Source organism: Apteryx mantelli, chromosome 14 (assembly GCF_036417845.1).
Source record: "Apteryx mantelli isolate bAptMan1 chromosome 14, bAptMan1.hap1, whole genome shotgun sequence".
Classification (NCBI taxonomy): domain Eukaryota; kingdom Metazoa; phylum Chordata; class Aves; order Apterygiformes; family Apterygidae; genus Apteryx; species Apteryx mantelli.
Window position 1 is genome coordinate 22,730,203 of NC_089991.1, and position 16,436 is coordinate 22,746,638.

Genomic DNA, 16,436 nt, shown 5'->3' on the forward strand with positions numbered 1-16,436 from the left:
CTGGAGCGACTGATGAGGATGGCATGGGGAGGAGAGCACACATTTGTCTCTGTCACCTGCTGTTGATCAAATTTTTCAGCATCAAAAAATGCCAAGTAGAGCAAATGTCTCCTCTTTCGCCTTACCTCAGCAGGTCACTCTGAAAGTGGCTGCAGCATGACTAATGCTGCCAACATTGCTTCGGCTTCCCTTCTCTACGTCCTCGGAGCTTTAAGTTGTTTTTCCGCTGCTTTGCCTGTGCACCTTTCCATGAGAACTAAGCACTGTGCAGACGTATTCAGTCTGACATGTTCACTGAAGGTGCCAGCAAAACCCCAAACCGCAGCACTTACAACTTGGGAAACACGCGCTACTGGGCCACAGGGGAGTTTAAGGAAGCAAGAGAAATGCACGTTGCAGATGCTTGGCCAACAATTTTATACACAACTGGGGCGCTGGGTTTTCTCTATATATTGCCCCCATGGAGGCCACTCCAGGATTTGAAGGCTCAGGGGTTTAAAGGTGTGAGTTTGCAGTCACGGCTATGCACTAAAACAGGCAGCGTGCAGGAGCATCAAGTCAGCCCAGTGAAGGCTTCCTGACCATCAGGCTGGCTGCTCTCAAATTTAATTTATACACACTCATAATATACTTTATGCTGCTCGCACTGAGCCAGTGGGAGGAGGAAATCAAAGGCACTGCAGAGTCAGTGGCAGATGCACCATTGAGCAGAGGCAGTTAATTAATATCTAGTTTAAGACCAAGAGACATGAGAGGCCAAACGTGGCTGACAGGCATGCTGAAGCACTGGGCTGCTATTTTCCTTGCTTTGCAGGATGCAAAACTTTAACCGTAGGCAGGAGGTGGCCCTAGGGTAACCTGCCATCTTTCTCAATCACTTCAAATAAACCCACTTTTCAAGCAGGGTTTTAACCACACAAAGGTTAAAAAAAAATCAGTGTGATTGCAAGGGCCCTTCTTGGAGCACATGGGTAAAACTTTAAAAATGCAAACAGTGCAGGCTGACTTTGAAAACTGGGATGTTGCTGGAAGAAGCACTTGAGGGCAGCATAGCACTACTGAACAGCCATCGCTGCTCACTGCCTCTAACAGCTTCTTCAGGAACCACGCACCCGTGGGGCCTGTCTGCCGAGCACTTGCCTGCAGAACGACACAAAGCACCTTTTCCTCCATCGGAGCACACAGCTCCCGCTGGCTGCGTGCCCACGTGTTTGGTGATGCCTTGTTTTATTCCAGCCTCACAAAGTGAACCCCACGGCGCGAGCTGATTGTGAAGCACCGTCGTTCACGAAGTGTTACTACCGCTCCGGAGCTGCAAAGCTATCAGCCAAATTGAGCCGCTCTTTAGAAATTGTGTGGCTATAAGATTTAAGGATACAAGTAAAAGTAAGTCCTGGTGAATCTTGTTAGCTATTGTCAGGCTTCAGCAATAGTTACCTTTGGCTTCTCCCCTCCTGCCCACCTCATATAAAGAAGCAGCCTGAATTTGCAAGCCTCCCTAATTTGACCTTTTAAAAAAACCAGGGAGTTTCTGCCCAAATGCTTCAAGGCCCAAGTGAGGACAGGGTTGTTGCTCGTGGGGGTGGTGGGTGGGTGGGAGCACAAGCAAGGCTGGGAACACTTCGGACCACTCGGCACTGGAGATGGTTTTACAGTGAGCCAGGTTTCGGGGGCTTCTAGAGGATCTGTTTTATTAATGCCAACATTCGTATTCAAGCCACTGCATAACATTTTAAAAGCTTTGAAATTCACTCTGGCTCTTCCATTAGAAGGAAATGTTATAGCTAAGACATATATTTGGCACAACACTTCAAGACATAGCAGACAGAAGTTACTAGGAATGTAAGCAGAAACGGGAAGCTTGCTCAGGACCGCAGCTGAGCTCAGCCCCGGCACTGGTCCTGGCCAGAGCTAGGTGCGGCCACACTGCGCCCAGCTCTGTGCCTCGCTCACGCAGAGCCTGACCCATGGACTGACTTCCCGGCTCGAGCTTGGACCTGTCTCATTGCTCCGGACCTGCTTGGCAATCCCCGGGCTGTGGCTGACCCTGGTACCATTGCCGGGCTTGCACAGCTCCCCTCGTTCGCGTGCGGTGGGATTGCGCCCCGTTGAGGAGATTTCTGGCTCGCCTGCCCTCGTGGGGCAGCTGTTCTGCTGCTCCCTGATGCATTTCTTCATCCTGGAGGCAGGGAAGAGCGTCTCAGGCTGCGGAGCGGTGGGGAAAGGCATCCAGGAACACCAGCCTGCTGGATCAGCATTGCTGCTGGCCGGGCCGGTAGGCTGTGACCCCGGGCTGCCGGTGCCTCGGGGCCCTTCTTGCTCCCACCAGCTCCGCAGTCACCAGCAAGGTCTCCTGCCCGCAGCAGGGCCAGCTGGACCTGCCTGAGGAGCTGCCAGGCACCGTGGCGCAGTGCCGTCACACGTGGGGCAGCTGGGCAGGGGCTGGGAGCTGAGATGGACACCAGCTGCCCGGGGATGCCTGCTTTGTCCCTGCGGCAGCGAGCATCGCACCGCACCGCACCGCACCGCACTGCACCGCACTGCACCGCACCAGGAGCCTGCAGCCCTGCAAGCCGCCGTGGGCTCAACCCTCGTCCCTGCTACTGCAGAGGACCTAGCGCAGCGGCGAGGGCTATGGCCTGCCGTGCCGGACACTGCGCACGCTCAGAGAGAGCCAGCGGCCAAAGTGATCCCTGTTGAACAAGGCAAGGAGCACGGAGAAGTGGTGGCCGTGCTCAGAGGCCAGCCAGCAAGTCCCTGGCAGAGCTGCAGGGGGAACCAGGGGTCCTGGGCGCAGGCCAGGCATCACCCTCAACTCCACACATCTCCTCCTCCCCGCAGCGCGGGGAAACACCGACTGTGACAAGAAAAGGATGTGTGTGGGGGTGATTTGGCACCTCCAAAGAAATATGCCCCTGCCCCACCAGCTCAGTCTTTAGTCCTTCAAGGCCTGAATGCCTGGAATCCAGCAGTTGCCAGTGCAGAGCTGGCCTGAAAGCTCAGCTCCTGGGCCTTGTCCTGCACCTTGCCACTGAGCGGAGAAGCAGTGCCGTTTAAAGAAGCAGCAAGCTGGAAAGCTGGATGGCTCAGGGAAAGGAAGATGTGGGGCGCGAGCAGTGCCAGCCATCCCTCACTGTTGCACTGAGCCCATCCATGAGGCACCCCCATGCCTACCCCAAGGATGAGTGATGGCCCAGGGCTCCTGGCACTGTGCCAGGCACCTCCTTGTGATGGCTGCACCCAGGGGCATGCTCCTGTTGCCCCCAGCTTTTGCTCAGGGGCCTCAGGTTTAAGGCACCTCTTAAATCTGCTTGTCACCCCTCATGGCCCTAGCTGCAGCCCTAAAGCTGCAGACTGCACCCCTGGGGCTGCTGCGTGGCACTGGCGGCTCCTGGCACCCCGTAAATCTGCTCAGCATCCCTCACGGCCCTGGCAGTCCCGGCACGCTGGGCTCCAGGTTGGGCCCCAGCACACCCCTACCTCCTGCTGGTGGCCGTGGCACTGGAGCGTGGGGCTTCGCTGAAGTGAGGCCGTGTTGGGCCCCCAGGTAACCAGCAGAGACGTCGGGGCTTTCACCCCCCTGTATCCGTGGGGAGATGCGAGCACGGGGCCGCTGCTGCCCAGCTTAGTGCGTGCCAGTGGTGGGCCAGGCTGCGTCTGCGCTGCTGCCGCCCTGCGGCACCTTCGACTGCCCCCAAAACTGGGGAGCCCTGAGTCAGAGCTGCTGGGGAATACTGCAATGAGTGCAAAACCTCAGCTGTTTTGCAGATATTAGAGAGGCTTGAGGTAGGAGGCAGTTCTCTGCCTGCCTGCTTGGGCAGGGAGCTTCCACTCGCTTTTGAGGCTTGCTTTCCTCCTGCATGGGATTCAGCTCTGCCTGCGATTCGCGCTGCTAGCAAAGCCTTCCAGCCTGCCTGCTTCCTCGGCGCTGGCAGCGGCAGGAGCTGAGCCTTTGGCCGGCAGCGTGGCTTCCCTTGGAAAGAGGCTGCGCTGACAAGTTTCCTCTGTGCTTGTGCCTGCCGCTCCGTTCGTCCCCTGCTAATAGCGGCTGAGCTCATCAGCCAGCTCCAACTGTGGGCAGTGATGGCAAAGAGAAGTCCCTGCGTGTTTGAAGGGAACGAGGAGCCGGGGAGAGGAAGGAGATTGCGTTCTTGCCCCCATGAGCTAAAGGCTGCTGCATTAGCTTGGCCCTTTCTAGACCTTGCAGGATGCCCGCAGGTGTTCAAGGCACAAACCCGTGGTGACTGCGGTGGCACTGGCTTTACCACTCGCACAACTGCTCTGGCTCCGTCCACATTGCTGAGCTCAGCCCAGACGCTGTGCATGTATCTCCAGTCTCAGCATTTCCCCACGGGATTTGCTCTGTGCCCTCAGGATCGCTGTGCTGCTCCGAAGCGGGAGGCTGGTGTGTGGCAGCAGGGTTGGTGGGAGCCGCTGCTGGAAGTCCCAGTTGAAGCTGACGGTCATACTGGGCAGCTCTCCTCACCTGTGCCCATCCCTGCAAGGGTGGCTGCGTTGACAAGGCTCCTTCTCCCACCCTTGGGGACTTTGTGGGCTGCAGTGGGACCATCTGCCTCTCTGCCCTCGAATGCGGGATCTCCCCAGGAGAAGTGCCTGGAGTCTTTCATTTCCCTACAATATGCCCTGTCTTTGGCGAGACTGAGTTTATCTTCCCACAGCAGCTTCGGAGTGGCTGGGAGGTGTTTGAGGGGAGGCCAAGGTCTGTGTCTGCCTGCAGCTTTCCCTCTTCCCCCCGCTCGGGCAGACACAGCACTGCGCACTTGGCACATCCTGGTGGCCTCGGCAAAGATGCCCAAATCCTATGCAAACCAGCAGGCCCGGAGGAGCCAGCTCTTTGCAGCAGCCTTCGCTGTCACAACCCCTCCCGTAGCAGCCCTTTCATCTGCTGTTTTTGTCTTTCGCACAGATGCAATACCCAGAGATTAAGCTGCAGATTAAGGTTTTACTGAATCCTGAAATGGGTTCCAATTCCCAGGCCCAGCGGCACTAACGTGCAGCCAAATCTCTTCCATCAGCTTGCAGGGCTGGAGGCGGGAGAGGCATTTCCCACCACCTTCTCCCCATGTGCACGAAAGATGGAGCCCAAATATTTACCCAGGCTTGAGCAGCTGAGAGGCAGCTGCTAGGTAAGAGCAGTTTCGTCCTGGGAAGGAGAGGTGGGGGGAGAAGGGAGGAGTTGGGGCCGTTTCACAAGTGCTTCCCAGAGAGACAAGGAAGCTGTGGCCAACCCATCTTTACTCTGGGTCCCACCAGGGTGCAGAGGGTCGGCCCGTACAGCACATCTCCAGGCCAGGAGAGCAGTGCCTGCCTGTGAGGACCAGCACACGTTGCAAGTCCTGCTGGGCTCACGGGCATCCCTGGAGCCTCGCCATGCTGGCACGGTGCAAGGGGAAAGATGTGCAGGCACTCACGGCACAGCAGCAAAAAGATTCAGGTTCCTGAATCACGAAAACCAGTGCTCCCAGCCTCTTTTGGAGCATCTCTGTGCTTGAACCCCTGCGTGGCGGGGGAGCAGCGTGCATGCGCAGTGTGCGCTGCCCTGGCAGGGATGGGCCTTCCCTGTGCTTCCGAGGAGCCTGGTGCCACGTGTGCGCTGCCAGAAAGCCTCCGTGGTAGCAGCAAGGGACCTGGCTGTCTCCCGAGCAGCCTCCCACAGCAGCCTGGCCCAGAGGGAGCCCAGCTTCGTGGCTGCGCCGCTTTTCCTGGCGAGGGTGCCTGCAGGCAGAACCAAGAAGTCAGCCGCCTCAGAGCCGCGCGGAGCAGACCCACTGCACGTACCCTGCCCCTGCCTCCGCCTGCCCAATCTAGCCTGAGCGGCCAGAGAGGGCCTGGCTTGCTGGGCTTGTTGAGGGCACCTCATCCTGCAGCGCTGAGCGGCTGGGCAGCCCAGCGTGTGCTGTCTTGCACCAAAGACCTGGTGCAAGCAGTCCTAGCATTGCACCCTGCCCTGCTCTCAGAGCTCCTGCTAGGACGTGTCCATGGGGTCAAAGCCCTCACTCTACACACAACTGTCTTCTTTGTCCCCCAGGTCCTCATCCTTCTCTAAATGCCCCACTCCCAGACTGGTGCCCACTGGTATGTGTCTCTACATGGCCATGGCTGTGGAAATGCTGGCCTGGGAGAGCTAGCAGCCTTGGCTTGAGGGATGGCTGCGCAGGAGAAACACGTCTGCAGGAAACCAGGCTGGCCCCAGGCTGACAAGCACGGCTGTGGCTGTCAAGCCGGGGGAACAGAGGTGCAGGCCAAGCAAAGCCACACGCTCAAGTCCTCAGGGGAAAGCAGGACTGGCTCTTCTGAGCTCCAGCCACACAAGTGGCCAGAGGTGTTTGGGAAAAAGGAGGGTGACAAACAACATGACAATCAGTTCAGATAAAGTAAGTGAGCATTTCAGCAGGCATCTCTGCTCACAGTCTGGCCCTGGTGTGCATAAACCAAATTTGGCTCCTTTAGCTACAGAGAAGAATCTGTCCCATCTCCTCGAACAACCAGGCCAGAGCAGCAGGCAGGATTGCTAAGGCTGCTGGAGGAAGTCACAAAGCACAGCAAGGGCATGTGGCACAAAATTCAGGGCTGCAGAAACTCTTCCACGGAGGGCATGGGAGGAATGAGGGCAGAGAGGGCATCAGCAAGTGCTGCAGCCAACTCTCAACACAGAATTACTGGAAGCAGCAAATGTAGGGAGATTTCTCCTGCTGTAGGACTGTCTTATGTCACACTTCCCCAGGCCTGACCTCTTTTTCCACTTCCAAATCGCGTGTGGGTGGAAAGTGAGGATGTTAGTGTGTAACTGCACAGTGGGTCCATCAGGCTGGAGGGCTCATGGAAGTCCTGCGCATATTCCTTGTGCCTGCACAAGCCGTTGGATTAGCCAAGCCATGCAGCTTGGATGTTTTTGGGACTGAGCACACACATAAACACATGTGGGTGGGATTTCCAAAGTCCTGTCCAGCATTATGTGACGTCCAAGGGCAGACTGCGCATTGTGCCCAAGATTTGGAATAATACGACATCTGCCAGCGGAAAATATCTTATACGATACAGGTCAAAGCAGATTAAAAAGGCCCAGATGAATTTATATGTATGAGAAATACATAACATAAAGGACAAATAAAATGGGAAGCAGGTCACAGGACTGTGGTTTGAGTCAGCTGTTTCCAGCAAACATGATCCCTGGGAGATTATGGTGGTTATAGTTCCTGCAAGAGGTTGGGGAATGCTGCCACGGGAGTGATTTGCTGCAAAAGAACGAGGCTGGGAGAAGGAGGACCAAAGCCCTGAGGCTGTGGTGCAGGGCTACACAGCACTGGTGCTTCAGAGGCAGTCGCTTCGCAGAGGCTGCGGCAGGTCTGACTCACTTATCTGGAGGCTGAGGTCTGTCGAGCAGAGGGTCCCATCGCACACAGTGTACTCCTCCTGACACTGCTGCTGGAGGTGCCGGAGAATCTCTCTGGACAAGAAGTGGGCTTCAGCTTCCCCTGACTCTGCAACAGGAGACAAAACCCGCCTTCACTGGTTTGGCGTGAGGAAGGGGTCTGGGCAGGGAGCACAGCCTCTGGGAGATTCCTCAACATACACAGAATTGCCCGGGAAGTCAAAATATGGTTCTTGCCTCCCTGCTCCCCACACCAGAAAAAGGAAACTAAACATGAAACGCAAGAAAAGAGGTAAAATACTGGCACTGTGTGCTGGATTCCCAGCAGTGCTCGTTGTGATGGGAACTACCTTGCTGCGTGGAAATGCTTCTTCCTATCAGGGAGTGCACTGAATTTGCTTTGGAAAACAATGAGATTTATTTCAGTGAGAATCCAAAGAGCTGTTTTCAAGCCCTGCTGCCCTGGGGAGGGAGATGGGGAGATGGGAAATGAAAAGGGGAGGAAAGACATCACGCCACAGCATATACATCCTTCCCACTGCCAGGGAGGGCTTTAGAGTCCCTACCATTTCTCCCAGGAAACTCAATGTTGATGGGAGCCAGTCCTTTCCCCTGAAAGGCCGTTGTTGTATTTAGTGTTTGGCAGGGCATTCCTGCTGCCCCAGCGGTGAGGCCTGCTTGTCTCAGGTGTCCTTGGGGACTTCAATAGGCACCAGCTCTGTCTGCATCCTCCTTGCTCCTTTGAGACCGCCAGCAAGAAGTCCTTCTGTGTTGGGAGACAGCCCCTTCCCCTGCCGTGGCAGAGCCCCCCACCATGCCTGTGGGAGCAGGGATATCAGCCAAGTGCTGCACGGCTCCTGCATATTTCCCCTCATTTGCTCCAATCCTAGATCACTTAAGAGGCCCCGAGAGCAGAGCCACTGTGCTGGGTGCCCCTACCCTCCTCCCCTGCTTGCTCACCCTCATACGCAATGAGCCGGTAGGTGCCTGCACACGCCTTGGCACCTTGCAGGATCTCCTCCAAGGTCCTGTAGAAAAGCTTGGCCTGCTCCACGCGGTCCTCCCGGCTGAAGGCAGCGCACTCATCCTGGGACATGGCGTGGAGAGACTGCAGCGGGGTGGCATACTCCACTGCACAGTGCCTGAGCTGCAGGAATGCAAGAGGAAGGCATGGGAGAAGCAGAGCTGAGCCCCTGGTAAAGGGGCTCCTGGGGAACCCTGGCCCTGGGCAGAGTCCTTGAGGCGAGGGCACCTCTGGGTCGCCAGGGAGCCCCGGCCTCCCGCTCAGCATCCCTCCCTCCGCAGCAGCTCCTTGGCCCACTCTGCATGGGTGCTGCGTGCTGGGGCTGCCAGGACGGCGACAGCAGAGCAGGCCCCGGGGCTGCGCTGTGTCCAGCAGGACAAGGGGGGCTGACACGGCAGGGAGCCAGCTACCACCGTGCTGTCTGCGTCAGACAGGCTCAGAGAGCTGCCTCTGTCCCACATGGTCCGGGGCACAGCGACCAGCTTTGCTGGTGCTCCAGAAGAGGAACCCAAGCCACAACCCTGGGGATGATTTTCCCCATGGAGTTTGAATCCCCATGGAGACCTCTCTTCCCAGACTCATTTCTGATCACACCTTCTTGATGGCTCTTTTGCTAGAGAAGGGGAAGCCTGAGCATCCTATGGAGAGTGGGAAAACAGAGAAGAGGGTGAACATTGGCAAGATAGAAAGCTAGAAGAAGGCTACCCCCCCAAAAAAAAAAAATTGAGGAGAGATTTGTTAAAGCCATAAAACTTCCTCATAAAAATCAGTGTTGAATACATCAGAGGCAGAAGCTTGCTAGGGAGTTAAGAGGGCTGACAGATGATTGAAGAGCACATAGAGCTTTCAAAAAGGCAGAGAAGTGACATTAATGCTTTGCCTCTGCAAATGGGGCAGCACAGGCAGATGCCTGCAGAGACCAGCCCTGAGGAACTGTCTCAGCCCAAAGCAGCTGAGATGACGGAAGATGTCAGCCAATTGCTGGGCCCTGCTTGTGTCCTTCTGGAAGAGCTGAGAACGGACTACCAGAGGGTCTGATCCACTAATCAGCTCAGAGGGTCGCAGGTGGGACATTAGCTACCAGGAAGAGCCCTGCGAGGGAGCAGGTTACCAGTAAGTCTGATACTTACACTGGATAAATTGGCAGAAGCGTATTAAAAGAGAGAGGTAGAAGATCTCTGGGTAAATTCAGATCAGTGGGAAGCACTAGTGGCCTTAGAGGGCAGTCACCCCAGTGACGAGGGAGCTGGAGCAGGCCCTGAAGATGGGAGCTGGCCATGCCACATATTCACGAGTGAACCAGCAGCGAGTGGAGGTAACTGATTTTACTGATGACACAGTGGGTCAGGACAGGTCCAGGCTTCAGAGCTGCTGGAGCTCACTTGGTACCAAGTGACTCAGCAGGGATTGCTAGATAAAACATGGCATGAGAGTGTGCAGCGTAACGGGAAAAATCCAGTGGTGCCTGTACTTCCCCAAGAACAGGGACTGCCCTGTAGGAAGAGGCCCAGGAGTCTCTGCAGCCAGGGCTTTGAAAGCAGCAGCTCAAAGCTGCCATCAAAAGGCAGATTAGGAGGAGCCAGGCGAGAAGCAGTGCTATGCCACTGCCTCCAACTGTGGCAGTGCCAGCAGGACTAACGGGTGCACCTCTGCTCCCCCCCTCCATGGGCGCAGGGGGCTGAGACCAATTTGCCTGGAGTCATAGAAGGGGTTGAATGCGAAGGGAGGGGTGGAGTAGTTTAGGGGTCGTCAGCTTGGAAAAGAAATGACTGGGGGAATGGGAGGGAGTCTAATTAAATAACGAACCACATGGGCATTTTCAAGCACCTTTTCACAACAGAAGGAAATACTCATTCACTCCATGGCAAGTGACACCGTGGAACCCACATCTGCTTTTTTGTTAGTTTTCTGCTGTTTTCCTGAGTTAAAACAATTCATGGAGGGGTTAAGTGACCCCAGCCCCCCCGCAAAGGCTGAGCCTGGGAGCATGCAGCCAGGAGGAAGGGGTGCAGATGGCAGGCATGGGCAGGACCTCCCCATCTTACGGAAGACTGCTGGAAGCTGAGACCATCTAATGGGAGAGGGGTCACTGTCATGTCCTTATGGCCACTGCTGGGACAGGATCTGAGGCCAGAAACACCTTTGGGCTGATGCATGCCGACTGCTCTCCTGACACTTCTCTCAGCATACCTTGTTGTCTTCATCCCTGATTGCGTAGAGGCTGTGTTTGTAGACTCTTCTTTTCGTGCCAGCTCGGGTCAGGGTTGTTTCGGGGAGGTCCGTCAGGTACTGGATGTTGCTGTCAGCTTTCTCTAGATCGTCACAGATGTCACAACTCAGAGGGACCAAGATGTGGAGCTTCCAGGTCTCCCTGCGTGCCAGCACATTGGGGTTGGCTCTGCTGAATTTCTCCATTGACTCTTTCAGGCCTGGTGGAAGAGAGTGTCGGGAAGAGGTGCCTGGAGTGAGAACAGCTGCTCTCTAGTTTGCTCCCCATTTCCCTGCTAACACTGTAAAAGTGGGAGGATTGTTATTAGGAGCTATTTCTATCTGTAGGAGTGATAATGCAGGGAAACAGCTACGTACGTGGCAGAACTATTTTTAGGTACCCAACATAATAAGACCAGGCGAGCCCATGAGCGACGTTCTGCTTGGACCGCTCAGACATCTCAGATATTTCCACAGCTGAGGGCTTCTGTGGAGGGAAGAAAAGAAACACTAGTGATGAAAGTGGCTGCTTGGGCTCTTCTGCAACAGTTGGCTTCCCCCCGGGGACTAGAGAGAGGCTGCCATCTCCAAACAGCTCTGGAGAGGGAGCAGTCCTGCTGCTCCTGAGCCCTCACTGCCCGTGCAGCCCAGGTGACCCACTGTGGCAGCCCAGTGCCTGCCTCCTCCCCGCAGATGAGGAAGCTGATGCTGGAGTGAGCCTTCTGGCTATACCATCAGTAGTGATCATGCGTGCTAGTGCAGTTTGCCTGTCTGCCCAGCGCTCCCAGAACTCAGGAGGAGGCACCCAAGCGTCTACCGGAGAGCTTCTCCAGTAGGGATGGTGGGATTTCCAGGGCCACTGATGGCCCTTGCCAGCTCTGTGTGTTCGTGTAACGGGAACTGGGTGTCCGAAGCCCACAGGCACCTGAAGGCTTCCCTCCCCAAAGCACCTTTCTGTAGCCTGGGTGATCTTTTTCTGCCTCTGGCTCTGCCAGCGTAAGGCGGAGCCTTCTGCGAGGCTGCAGATGCGCTGTGCAGCGCAAGTGTGGCTCTGCCGCCTGCCTGCTAATTAACCCTTTGGAGACGGTGCAAGCTACCCTTTCCCCCCCAAGCACTAGCTTGACTGACAGGTTTAAAAATACCCATGTTTTCGTCTCAGTCAGGCTTTGCCTGCGCCGGGGCTGGCGCCAGTGCCCCAGGGCGGCTGCGCTTATTAGAAGTCTGCCTGAGTGCAGGTGGTTACCTGGCCCTCCTGCCGGGACGCACGGCAATATTGGGCTGAGGAGCTCAGCTATTCAGGGTCGAGTTAATCAGACGGTTTCTCGCGCAGCAGGGCCCCGAGGCGGCCGGGCGGGAGCAGCGGCGCTGCGTGCAGGCGGGCTGTGCGTGTCAGCAGCCAGCGAGGGGCCAGGCGGAGCTGGGCTGCGCGCCCCCGCGGCCCTCTGCCCATCGGCAGCCCGGGGATCGCCCACACGCCCCTGCCCCCCGGGACAACCGCTGCCTGTGAAGTCTGGCCAGGCTGGAGGTCGCTGGAGCCTTACGTGGAGACCGAGGGCCAGGATCAGGAGCTGGCAGAAGCAGGCCAGGCCGAGGTGGAGGCCGAGCTGCTGCCCATCTCCTTCGAGAAGAGCCACGTGGGCTGAGCCGCAGACAAGCAGCAGGGTCACGTGCCAGCGCAGGGGGAGGCAGGCGCTCAGGGCCCTCCGGAAGCTGCCGCGGTGCCTGCGTGGCAGAGGGACTCAGGTAACAGGCTGGCGCCTCCCGCCTGCCCTCCCCGGACCCTGCGGCACGCCGCCCCTTGCGCGGTGGTGGGACGCGCTGCCCGGGGCATGCTCCCCCCTCCCACCAGTGCTGCCCATCTCCTTGAGCCGTACGGAGTCCCGGGGCAGGCGGCCTCTGCTCGGAGCACCCTGGGGTGCCCTCAGCTGGGACGGGCCATGGGTCTCGTGCAGCACCTGTTGGTCTCAGAGAGGAGCAGATGCAATGTTGCCCTGGACAGCAACAGACTCATTATCTCCAAAAGCCCTGTGTCCTCTGACGCCTGAAGTTGGGAGAAGACTGGGAGCTGAGACTTATTGCCCAGGCATTGCAGGCAAAGAGCAAGCTGGGGCGCTATAGCCTAGAAGGGAGGGAGAGGTCCATAGACACAGGGGAACTGGGAGGGCAGGAGAGGGGGAGAGGAGGAGGAGGAAGGGCTGAGAGCTCAGTGAGGCTGATGGAGAGCAGCATGCGCTGCCAGAGGACGGCAGAGTGTCTGTGTGAAGGGCGTGCATGGGGAGAGAGCAGGAGCAGGTCTCCACAGGATATGCTATGGCCGTGGCTCCAGGGTGGCCCCACGAGCCCAGGAGACAGCCCCCCTCTGTGCTGGCTCACCTGGCCTCAAGGTGGAAGATCTCCTCTGCAAGGTAGCAGGTGCCCTTGAGCAGTGCCCCGATCTGAAGGGCCGCGAAGTGGGAGGTGAGGATGCGGGCGATGCACGCCAGGGGCTCCCCGGTGAGGTACAGTGCCGCGGCACACAGGGCCAGGAGGATGTATGCGGCACGCTGTGCTCGCCCCTCTCTGGCCTTGGGGATTAGTGGGGCAGCGGGGTTGCTTGGTGTCCCTGGTTCGTGGGCCATCTGCAGCAGAAAGGGGTGTCAGCAGCGCCTGTTGTGCCCCGGTACCCGCAACAGCACCTTTGCGAGTGTGCGCAGCCAGAGCTCACTGAGCACCCCAAAGAGTGCAGCCAAGCTATCCTTTCCCTTGGCTCGCTCCTGAAATGCAGCCACCTCCGGGGAAGATCCCACATGTCCTGAGCAGGGCCACCTCGGGGTTGCAAACACAGCGCTGTCCCAGGGGCCTGCCCCAGCCCTGGGCTAACAAATTGGCCCCCAGCCCCCAGTACCACCAATCCTATCCCGCTTTCCTGGCATCAGCAGAGATGGCACCGGAGCTGCCCAACACTCCTCTGGGACGCTGGCCCCCACCAGCTGCCCCCTGCATGCCCAAATGGGCTGGCAAGTGAGATCCTGGCTGGCCATCCCACTCCCGAATCAATGCCAACCCAGGCCAACAATTTCCGCTCTGTACCTGCAGGGCCGTCGCTCCTCTTGCAGCACTCGCCTGAGCAATTAGCAGCCGCAACAACGGACACTGCCTGGGTTTCGCGCACTGCAGTTAATGAGCTCTGTGTCCCAGTCTGGACAACTGCAGCCTCCGGCTCTTTTTGGAGGCTGCTGCTGTGGCCAGTATCCCAGAGCCTCCGTGCTGTACAGGTTTCTGGCACCAAGGGTGGAGCTGCACGGTTCCCAGCAACCGAGCGCAGACTAAAATGAAAATGAAAATGAAAATGGATGGAGCTACCCACAGCTGCAGGCAGTGCGGAAAGCACTGCAGCCCTCCCACACTGGGCACTCACAAGCTCTCTGGGCAGCAGGAAAGCCAGGCACTGGGCAGGGCAGGGGGACTTACCAGGTTTCGACATGCAGGAGTTTACACCTCCAAAAAGCCTCAACATACCAGTCAGCTCATAATGGGGCTAAACCAAGCTGGAATGAAAAAGGAAACCAGAAACCTTGGATTTGTTAAGTGCAGCAGGTTTCCAGGGGTGAGCTGGACCTCAGCAAAAGGAGGTTCGTTCTAGCAAAGAGCCTGGAAGGAGGGTGATGCGCAGCAGCCCGGACCTGCACCCCCCCATGAAGCGTCAGGAGACAGCAACGCGCGAGGCAGTGCCCATGGGCACCAGCAGCACAGCAGGGCTTGCTGCAGCTGGGCCCTTGCTGGCGAGGCTGCTGCCTCTGTCGGCCTCACTATCCCGCTCAGCTGCCGGCCCCCTGGGAGGGATGGAGAGGCATCACCTGGGTGGACAGCGGTGAACCTAGGAGAGTCAAAGCTCAGCTGGAGTAGGAACCAGTGGGAACCGGCGAGAGGTGTGAACAACAAGGAGAGTTCCTAGAAGTATATTGGCAGCAGAAGGAAGGCTAAGGGACACATGGGCCTGCTGCTCACTGGGGCAGGGGTCCAAGCAACCAGGGACCCCAAAAAGCCTGAGGTACTCAAGGCCTTCTTTAACTCAATTTTTACTGTTGAGGTTTGCCCTCAAGCCTCCCAGTTCCCTGGTCCTAGCAGCAGAGTCTGCAGGAGGCATTACCGGCACAAGAAGATTGACTTAGGGTGCACCCAAGCTAGCTGGACACACACAAGTCCATGGGACCTGGCGGGATGCACCCAAGGGTACTGAGGCAGTTGGTTGATGCCATCGCGAGGCTGCTCTCCCATATGTTTGGAAGGTCATAGCAATCCTGATGAAAGGGAAAAGGCAAATGTCACACTCAACTTCAAGCGGGGCAAAAAGGAGGACCTGGTGAACTACAGTCTGCTCAGCCTCACCTCAGTCCCAGGGAAGGTAATGAAGCAAATCCTTCTGGCAGCCAGTTCAAGCACCTGAAGGACAAAAAGGGCATTGGGAACAGCCAGCAGAGATTTACCAAGGGCAAATTGTGCCTGACCAACCTGATTGTCCTCTACAAGAAGATAGATAGCCATGTGGCTAAGGAGAGAGCAGTGGCTTACCCTGACTTCAGCAAAGCCTTCAGGGTGGTCTCCCATATTTACCTCATAGCCAGACTGGGGAATATGGACTAGATAAGTGAGTGTCCAGAACATGCTCTGGGTGAGATTTCTTTCTGTCCAGAAATGCCCATGGAAGCAGGGAGACTGGCAAGGAGCCCTTGCAGACCTAGAGACCTGCAAGCACCTTGCCAAGAGGTCTAAGCAGGCTGCAGCAGGCACACAGCACAAGATCTTGATTCAGACATGCCTACAGGTCACATTTAATTCAAGCATTTGCAAAACAAAAGGGTGGGAAAAAGTAATAACTGCACAGAGAGACTGATGCTGTGCCACCTGTGCTTGTCTCAAGGTCGAGGAACCTTGTTTTATTAGTACCTTAGAAAACCCAACAAACCTGCTTTACGGGACATTTGACTTGTTTTCCTAGTCTGGGGAGGGCTTGCTGATCTAGCTCAAGTCCAGGTTTCCTCTTCAACATAAAGGCTTGTTAAAACATCAAGCAAATCACCTTCTCCTCTGGCACTGAGCTGTTCCTGCCTGCTGGGGCTGTGTGGGCCACCTCTGCCTGCCTCACTGACCATCTCTGGCTGGCTTTCGTGGCTGCCCTGCACCCCACGTCATCCCTTCTACTGGGACCTCTTAGCAGCTGGATTGCACTCCTGTGTGTGGAGTCTGGACACCTTCTTTCAGTTCTGCCTTCAGAGCACAAATGCACGCATTATTTCTGTCCCTTTCACTTCTGCTTTGAGCCAGCCTTTGCCCCACAGCCCCAGACCCGCTGCTTACAGAGCTGTTGCCAGGGTACTAATTACAATAAAAGAGCAGCACGAAAGAACCATTTTGACTGCTGCAGGCTGCAGAAGCTGACAAGACTAGAGAGAGATGAGGATCAGAGCAAAGAGCAACTGCATCCACAGCTCACAGGCCAGTTGCAGATGTGGACAAAAGCTGGGTGAGCAACTTCTGCCCTGGCTCCTGAGAATTGCCCTGTGCAGGCAGGCACCTCGGAGACAGTGGGGAGAGGGTGCTGCTTGCAGCATAAAGGACTCAGCTTGACATTTTTCCTGGGAATTTGGGCCTTGAAAGACTGTTTGTATGCATTCATAGCCCCTCTCCCAGCCACTGCTCCTGGGGTCTCAACCCACTTTGCATCACCTCCACCCCACTTTGCTCCTGAACAAGTTTTCTCCTGGCTGCCCCAAGCCTTTGCAGACTCTCTGCCATGCTGCTTGTGGTGCACAGCTTGGAGCAGAGCTGTGG

At 56.8% G+C, this 16,436-nt stretch overlaps 1 protein-coding gene across 1 annotated transcript; it reads right to left on the reverse strand.

The window, feature by feature from the left end:
* Positions 1-7,088: 7,088 nt before the first annotated feature.
* On the reverse strand, positions 7,089-13,730 carry STING1 (stimulator of interferon response cGAMP interactor 1). The gene is made up of 7 exons (XM_067304832.1): positions 13,695-13,730; positions 12,999-13,243; positions 12,167-12,347; positions 11,004-11,112; positions 10,608-10,846; positions 8,354-8,540; positions 7,089-7,502 (listed from the first exon to the last, which is right to left on the reverse strand). Exons 2-7 carry the CDS (start codon positions 13,241-13,243, stop codon positions 7,333-7,335), a joined length of 1,131 nt encoding a protein of 376 aa, XP_067160933.1. The 5' UTR covers positions 13,695-13,730; the 3' UTR covers positions 7,089-7,332.
* Between the last annotated feature and the right edge of the window lie 2,706 nt (positions 13,731-16,436).